The sequence below is a fragment of the Scyliorhinus torazame genome, chromosome 15, assembly GCF_047496885.1.
Source record: "Scyliorhinus torazame isolate Kashiwa2021f chromosome 15, sScyTor2.1, whole genome shotgun sequence".
Classification (NCBI taxonomy): domain Eukaryota; kingdom Metazoa; phylum Chordata; class Chondrichthyes; order Carcharhiniformes; family Scyliorhinidae; genus Scyliorhinus; species Scyliorhinus torazame.
In genome coordinates, this window is record NC_092721.1 from 196,622,505 (window position 1) to 196,631,466 (window position 8,962).

An 8,962-nucleotide genomic window follows, 5' to 3' on the forward strand; every position below is an offset into this window, starting at 1 on the left:
GGACTGTACCCCAGCAGCCAGTTACTTCAGCAGGGGGAAAAAGCCCTCAGGTGGGGAGGGGAGGGGGGGGGGTAATAAAAACAAAACTATCTAGATTTTTTTAAAAGCATTTCGTAATTTTCTGCGCGTTTCATAGAATCTATGGAATCCTGACAGTGCACAACGAGGCCATTCGGCCCACCGAATCTGCGCCAACCCTCTGAAAGAGCACTCTACCCAGGCCCACTCCCCACCCTATCCCAGGAACCCCAAAAACTGCACATCTTTGGACTATGCAATTTAGCATGGCCAATCCACCTAACCTACTGCACATCTTTGGACTGAGAGAGGAACTGGAGAACCCGGAGGAAACCCACGCAGTGGAATGAATTTCAGGTATTTTATTATGCTTGGCTGATGCTTCCACAGTATCCGGCCCATATTGTGCAATGTGACAGGCTCTCTGTACATACTAGTGGCTTCTGGAAGAGCTCAGCTTCAGCTGTTGGATGATAATCAAGTGAACTGCCGCAGCTGTCAATAGTAATGGTTTCTTCAATATTTCCATGACCTCATGTGCTGTCCATTACATTTCTCGCAGGCTCCTCTGTGTGGAAAGCCCACTTGTTCACACCAAACTTCAATCCAGAAGGGACACAAGGTTGCTTCGACACGCATGTTTGCCTGTGCTACGGAGATTATGTCAGCCGACATGACCCACCTTTGCTCTACGACCTGTCGTGCGACCCAACAGAATCGTCACCCGTGACGCCCGCCTCAGAGCCCCAGTATCACCAAATTCTGGATGTGATGCGGGAGGCCGTGGAGAGGCACCGGGGGACTCTGACACCAGTGCCTGATCAGCTGACGCTCAACAATATAATTTGGAAGCCGTGGCTCCAGCCATGCTGCAGCACGGTGTGGGAGCATTGTCACTGCGACAATGATACAAACAGCAACACAGCACTAAATGGGACAACGGATTAGAAGCAATTCCTTCAGCCGAGGCCCGAGTTTGAATTCAACCCAGATTGGAGGAGGGAAGTGCATGTGCGCATAGCTATATTTTTCTCCCCCTCTCTTTGTTCGTTGTGCACACTTTCACCTTTCCTTTTTCCTTCCTGTGGCTTTTTTTCTGCTTCACCTCTCTCTATATCTTCAGCTCTCTGTCTCTCTCTCTCTCAATCTATCTCTCTCTCCTTCTGTCTCTCTCCCTTTCTGTCTCTGTCTCTCTCCCTCTCCCTCTCTCTGTTTCTCTCCTTCTGTCTCTCTCTCTCACTCTAGCTCTCTCTCCTCCTGTCTCTCTCCCTCTCTCTCTGTTTTTCTCCTTCTGTCTCTCTCTCTCTCCCTCTCTCTGTTTCTCTCCTTCTGTCTCTCTCTCTCTCACTCTCGCTCTCTCTCCTTCTGTCTCTCTCCCTCTCTCTCTCTCTCTCTGTTTCTCTCCTTCTGTCTGTCTGTCTCTCTCTCTCTCCCTCCCTCTCTGTCTCTCTCCCTCTCTCTCTGTTTCTCTCCTTCTCTCTGTCTCTCCTTCTTGCTCTCTCTCTCTGTCTCTCTCCCTCTCTCTCAAGGGGCTGGTTTAGCACACTGGGCTAAATCGCTGGCTTTGAAAGCAGACCAAGGCAGGCCAGCAGCACGGTTCAATTCCTGTACCAGCCTCCCCGAACAGGCGCCGTAATGTGGCGACTAGGGGCTTTTCACAGTAACTTCATTTGAAGCCTACTTGTGACAATAAGCGATTTTCATTTTCATTTCTCTCTCTCTGTTTCTCTCTTTCTGTCTGTCTGTCTCTCTCTCCCTCTCTGTCTCTCTCCCTCTTGCTCTCTCTCTGTCTCTCTCCCTCTCTCTGTCTCTCTCTCGTTTCTCTCTTTCTGTCTGTCTCTCTCTGTCTCTGTCTCTCTCCCTCTCTCTCTGTTTTTCTCCTTCTGTCTCTCTCCCTCTCTCTGTTTTTCTCCTTCTGTCTCTCTCCCTCTCTCTGTTTCTCTCCTTCTGTCTCTCTCTCTCTCACTCTAGCTCTCTCTCCTTCTGTCTCTCTCCCTCTCTCTCTCTCTCTGTTTCTCTCCTTCTGTCTGTCTGTCTCTCTCTCTCCCTCCCTCTCTGTCTATCTCCCTCTCTCTCTGTTTCTCTCCTTCTCTCTGTCTCTCTCCTTCTTGCTCTCTCTCTGTCCCTCTCCCTCTCCCTCGCTCTCAAGGGGCTGGTTTAGCACACTGGGCAAATCGCTGGCTTTTAAAGCAGACCAAGGCAGGCCAGCAGCACGGTTCAATTCCCATACCAGCCTCCCTGAACAGGTGCCGGAATGTGGCACTAGGGGCTTTTCACAGTAACTTCATTTGAAGCCTACTTGTGACAATAAGCGATTCTCATTTTAATTTCTCTCTCTCTGTCTCTCTCTCTCTGTTTCTCTCTTTCTGTCTGTCTCTCTCTCCCTCCGTGTCTCTCTTCCTCTTGCTCTCTTTCTGTCTCTCTCCCTCTCTCTCTGTTTTTCTGTCTCTCTCCCTCTTGCTCTCTCTCTGTCTCTCTCGCTCTCTCCCTGTCTCTCTCCCTCTCCCCCTCTCTGTCTATCTCCCGCTCCCCATCTCTCTCTGTCTCTCTCCCCCTCTCTCTGTGTGTCTCCCTCTCCCTCTCTCCCTCTCTCTCTCTCTCTGTCTCTCTCTCTCTGTCTCTCTCCCTCTCTCTCTCTGTCTCCCTCTCTCTCTGTCTCTCTCTCTCTCGTTTCTCTCTTTCTTTCTGTCTGTCTCTCTCTCTCTTCCTCTCTCTCTGTCTCTGTCTCTCTGTCTCTCTCTCTGTTTTTCTGTCTCTCTCCCTCTTGCTCTCTCTCTGTCTCTCTCGCTCTCTCACTGTCTCTCTCCCTCTCCCCCTCTCTGTCTATCTCCCGCTCCCCATCTCTCTCTGTCTCTCTCCCCCTCTCTCTGTGTGTCTCCCTCTCTCTCTCTCCCTCTCTCTGTCTCTCTCTCTCTCTGTCTCTCTCTCTCCCTCTCTGTCTCTCTCCCTCTCACACACTTTGGGCGGGATTTTCCAGTCTTCCCCGCCAACGGGATTTCCTGGTCCCAGGTGGATTCCCAGGCGACGCGGCCATTGAACGACGCAAATGGTAATTGAGCTCGGCAGGACTGGAAGATCTCAGCAGCCAATGGTGAGCCGCCTCCATCACTGGAAAGCACGCTGCAGGGGGAGCCAGAAAATCCCACCCTCTGTCTTTCACATTCTATGTCTCGCACTCCCCCACAATGAAATGTGGTTGGAGAAAAATTATACCGACAGTCTTTCTCAGACTTTTCTGGTATTGAATTGGAAATTATACACCTGTGCATCACTCTATTAAAGTTCAGGTTAAGGTTAACTCTACATCCAGAGCAGTGATGGGCAACCTAGGCTGTGACTGGGCCACGTGAGCGGACCCTCCATCTCAGTGGGTGTAAGATTGAAAGCGGAGCTTGTTTCACTGACATTAAACCCCATGAATAAGATTCAATACATTTAATACACGCCAAATATTTCCGAGCAAGTTGTAGAAAATGCTTAATCGTTTAGATACTAATAGAGCGATCATCAACTTCAAATGGTAAAAACAAAATAAATATTTGAACTTGGGAGGCAGAGGGAGCACATGGCTGTCATAGTCAGTGTTGTGAGCGATCAGCGCGCACTTCACTTCACTCTCCCTCGTTTTACGCACGAATCGCTTCACTCACACCGGGAGGAAAAAATCTCCGTGGACGGAAATCAGTGGAAATGGCAACCCTGCGCCGTGGGCAACGGTCTCGGCCTGTTGGCTAAGATCAAGTGTAATGTAGATTGAGCCTTTGGTTCAGATCTGGTATGTCTCTCTTGTGGGGACCATGAATTGGATTCAATTTGAATTAGTTTTATGGAGCAGGCGAGGAGCTGGATTCGGGGTTTGCCCCCGACCCACACTCTGAGCCCTGGCTTGGTAACTCAGAAAAAGTTTTTTTTTTAAATGTGTCGTGTGCCGCAATCGGAACCCAGACGGGCCGCACGGGGACCCCCAGGTTGCCCACCACTGCTCTGGACCATACTTTCTCTCGCCAAAGACAACGGAGCCCCCAGCACCTGAATCCTCCTCTCCCGAATCCCCTCGCTGAACCATTCTGCCTCCTGAATCTCTCCCTTTACAGCTTCCTCACCACTCAATTCTTTGAGCGAGCATTCCTTCGCTCCTCTTAATGTCCCCTTGCTTGACTCAGTACCTGTTTCCGACATGTTGCGCGTAAAGCACCTTCGGACGTTTTTCATGATGGAATAAGCACAAGTTGTTGTTGACATTTTATTAATAAGCACAAAATTTACAGTAGATATAGGAAGTTGCCTGATTCCAGTTTGAACTTAATCCGCCAGGTACGGCTGGAATAATTATTGCTCCATCCTTCTGATCCACATTAAGGTGTGTCCATTGTGATTCAGCCATTGCACTTCACCAGATCCGTGTCATCCCTTTGTGGTGCAGAAAAGAAAGTGAAAATGTGAGCCATTTCTTTCCTGATGGTTTACTCTGACCTTGGGGAGAAGCTGGGCTTTTGCAAGTACTTGCTCAATCACCAAGAGAAAAATCGCCATCTCCTACTGACCTCAGCATGCGTAGAAGACAAACAAAGCTTACCGTTGACATAATGGCAGCAAACTGCATCTTGTGGCCCTAAGGGGATGGAATATGTTACCCAAAAGCTGCTCAGCAAACTCTCGACGACTCGATAACAGATGAATACCTCATGCATTCACGTGGTGTAGCAGCATATCTGACGTACTGGCAGCACAAAGTGCAGGAGGTTGCCACTGGACAGATTTTGCATATGCACGGCACCCTATAGGAAAGATTTGATTTAGTGATGAATTACACAAAAATAAATTTGAGGCTTGCATTTGTATGGCGTGTTTCGCGATCTCAGGTCATCTCAAAGTGCTTCACAGTCACTGAAATACCTTTGAAGTGCAGGCACCGTTATAATGTAGGAAATCAGCGGAGTCGCATTCAGAAAGGGTTATCGCAAAAAATCATGGCCACTTTGAACACATTCCACTCTAAAGGAAGCTATTGAGTCATGTTCGACAAGCAATTAGTCATAGATCTGCTCAGTCCATTCCAAATCTCTAATAGTGACTTGGTTATTAAGTGTTTTTTTGGTATACTATGTCCTCAGATATAAAGTGTGTTTCCAATGTTGGAATTTTAAATATTTTGTTAAGGGATTTTCAAATAAAAACATATGGAAGGTATTAATCTTGTGATTATTTCGTTTGAGAGATTTCCAAATTTTGACTCTGTATTCAGCCATTGCAACGGTTTTCTTTATAATGGGGGGAAGCAAGGGCAACCTGGCTGACTGAAGATTTAAAGCTGGATTTTAGCCTGTGGGGCAAGCTCTGAGCAGGGTTGGGGGGGAGGGGGGGGAAGCAGACTGGGAATTACCGCACAGGTCACCCAAGCAGCCCTGAAACTAGCCCGCTGGCATAAAAGTTTAAAGCTGCAGCGACTTTCAGGGCCACCGTCAATGGGTGACCTCCCAGTCCATGGGGTACCAATGCTTGCAACACCTGGCACAGGTGGTCCTCCATTCCCTGGGACAGAAGCAGTCCCCTCTGGCACTGGACATCTGACATTTGGAGGTAGGAGGTTCTACAGCGGGAAACCCTTGGCGGGTCATGTGTGCTCCGAGGCTCTGCCATCTGTGTCCGGCTCCGGGAAAAGTAGTGGGCTCTGCCTCCCCTCCCCACCCCCCGCAAGGCATTGGTCCTGGCTGTATGCAGCGGCACATCAATGTCACTGCTGCTGCTCAACAGCAATCAAAAGCCCTGTCGGCTCGGTGACTCCATGATTCTCCAGTATCAAAATCTGGCAGGAAGATAACATTAAAGTGAGTGGTGAGGAGTCCTGACAATGCGCCGACTCAAGATCGAGGACATCCACCACACGGGTTTCCCCCAATGACCTTCATCCCTCACCGGTAACACAATAGCCTCTTCCCCGCTGTTGCTCCTCTCAACTCCACCTGAATGAAGAGCATCATCCCTTGAGAGACTCCCCTGAGGGTGAGGAGTGAGGGCAGTCGAGTGCATTCAATGGGCCTGAGTTCCAAATTCATCGGAGAACAAGACGCTGCCATCCATCATCTCCTGAACAGTGTGACTGATGAGCCCATTCGCCATAACGCCTGGCATTGGGGGCCACACCTGTGTCACCTCTCTGCTATGGAGACGTGAGTAGTAGCCTTGCAGTTCAATGTTTGGGGGATAGGCTTCCAAAGTGTTAGCTACTGGACCCCAACAATTTTAATAAAACCAAATAAACTAAATTTAAACTGGGGGACAAATTAAAAGGGGCAGCCCTTAAAGTGATACTGGGCGGGATTCTCCATTTGGGAGGCAGTGGGCAGGATTCTCCATTGCCCGACGCCAATATTGTATTCGCCGATTGGGCAGAAAATCGACTCCGGGGCCATTCACCGGTTTGACGCCGGTTAGCCATGCTCTGTCCCCTCCGACATGGCAGCATCACGTCGTGCGCCATTGCAACGGCATTGGCGCTTATCGAGCGGCCCTCCCGCTTGATGAGCCGAGTTCCCGACGGCGCGCCATGTGGTCCCAGCGGACTATGTCCAGCACCGCCATTCATGGCCAGGATCCGTGCCGCTGGCCGGGGGCCTTCTCGGAGGGCTGGTGAGGGGGTGCCACAGGGTGGGCTGTGGGGTGGCGGATGGTGGCACGTGTCCGCGCACAGCTGGCACCATGTTGTACGGCACGACTGCTGCAGGTCGACAGCTGTGCGCATGCGCGTCCAGGGACCTGCCGATTCTCCAGCCGTTTTCCACGCGGGAGGCGGCGGTTGCTCCCAGCACCGGAGCTAGCCCCTCACCGGTCCCGGAATTGGTGAGTGTTTCACGCAAATTATTTTAGTCGTAAAAGACCGCACACGCTCCGCTGTCAGCTGAAATGGAGAATCCAGCCCTACCTTCTCCCGCCGGAGGAAGATTGTTACCGTTTTACGTTTGCCCTGGGAGCGCAAATCCGGATGCAATTCGGCATCCCTTGCCATGTAAATTTATGTATGGTGAGGGATTCCTGAGGGAATCCCGTTATTGGGCCGCCATTTCAAGTGGGCAACCCGATAGTGGTGTCAAATGGCTGGCCATTCCCACCTCTGCACCGCAAATCAGCCCCACCCGCCCCTCTCCCCACACTGCAAAGCTGCCCCCCACCCCTGGGTGCGCGTCCTTTCCCCAAGTACGGGGTGGCCCGACCGCCTTCCTCTCCCCCCCCCAATCGCAGGGACTCCCTAACTAGGGAAACTCTTACCCCCCCCCCCCCCACCCCCAGGGACCCCTTAATGGGTAGACCCCCAGGATCTCATGAACAGGGAGACCATCCCAGGGACCCTCTTAATAGGGAGAGCTCCCCCAGAGACCCCCATCAATAGGGAGACTCCCCCTCCCCGGGACCACCTTAATAGGGAGAACCCCAGGGAAGGGGTCCCCGTGAAAAGGGAGAACCCCAGGGAAGGGGTCCCATTGACCCTTTAAAAAAAAAAATTTAGAGTACCCAATTATTTTTTCCAATTAAGGGGCAATTTAATGTGGCCAATCCACCTATCCTGCACATCTTTGGGTTGTGGGGGTGAAATCCACGCAGACACGGGGAGAATGTACAAACTCCTCACGGACAGTGATCCAGGGACGGGATTCGAACCCGGGGCCTCAGCGCCGTAGGCGCTGCTAACCACTGTGCCACCGTGCTGCCCTCCCAATGACCCTTTTAATAGGGAGACCAGACTAGAGACCCCATGAATAGAGAATCTCCCGCCTCCTGGTTCACCTTAATAGTGAGGCCTCCCCCAGGCACCCCCTTAACAAGGTGACTTCACCCCCCTCGGGACCCCCTTAATAGGGAGAGCCCCCCCCCCCCGCGACCCCCTAACTGAAGAGACCTCCTAACTACAGGAACCTCCACAGAGACCTCCTAACTAAAGGAACCCCTGACAGAGACCCTCAGACGGGGCAGCGAAAAAAAAATACGGCTGTATCGCTTACCTGTCCATCCCTGGAAAGAGAACAGCTGTGATCTGTGTTTCAACCCCTCAGATCCATTAGCCGCAAACCAAACATTCATTCCTAGTAGTGGGCTGTGATTGAAGCGTCCACAAAACAGCTGCAGCCTTGATTCATTAGATGAGTGACTCTAAGTGCTGAAACCCCAATGTCCACAAACATCAACCACATCAAAGAGAGGTAGGCGCGCTAAGTGCGTTCCAATCACACACTTGAGCGATTGGAATACACTTAGTGTTTGGAATGCACTTACCTCTCTTTGCTTTCATTGGTGTTTGTAAACATTGTGGTTTCAGCACTTTGACTTGATTTGCGATGCGGTGGAGGAGGAGGTGGGGGTTAATTTGCGATGCGGGGGGGGTGGGGGTGGCCTGCCGCGTGACTTCGCCAACTCCCCCGATAGCAATATTCCCTCGGGAATCCCTTGTATTCTTCGCCATGCATAAATTTGCATGACAAGGGATATTTAATTGCTTCGTGATTTGCGCTCCCAGGGGGAACAGAAGTTGGTAGCAATTCTCCTCCGGTAGTCTCCCAAACGGAGAATTTCGCCCAACCCCTTCTCAGTGGACATGGGGGTACGGTGTCCGGATGAAGGGGCCGATTTAGGGGAGGGGAAATGTCTTTGTTTGTGTTGTGAATCTTTGGAATTCTCCAGCCCAGAGGGTTATGGATTCTCCATTACTGTGTGCTCAAGAATACGTTCGACGGTTTTCAATCTTTCAGGAATCAAGTGCAATGGGCGAACTGGCAGGAAATTTGAACCGAATGCCGGAGCAAGCTTGATGGGCCGAACGTCTCTCCCTCCCTGTGCCATGAAGAATAATCACTTAGCTGAGGCCCAACAGTGTTTTGAGTAATTCTGTGTCAGCCCCTGAGCTGTGTCAGAAAGCATTCACATGTCTGGCAGGGGAGGGATGTCAGGGAAT

At 51.0% G+C, this 8,962-nt stretch overlaps 1 protein-coding gene across 2 annotated transcripts in view; it reads left to right on the forward strand.

Moving 5' to 3' along the window:
- The window catches only part of sts (steroid sulfatase (microsomal), isozyme S), a 133,293-nt gene extending 128,085 nt beyond the window's left edge, over nt 1-5,208 (forward strand). For both annotated transcript variants that reach the window (XM_072477362.1, XM_072477363.1), the window contains exon 10: nt 581-5,208. In XM_072477362.1, coding sequence (XP_072333463.1) covers nt 581-966 — 386 coding nt within the window. In that variant the 3' untranslated portion in view covers nt 967-5,208. The remainder of the gene's footprint in view (nt 1-580) is intronic.
- The last annotated feature ends 3,754 nt before the right edge of the window (nt 5,209-8,962 follow it).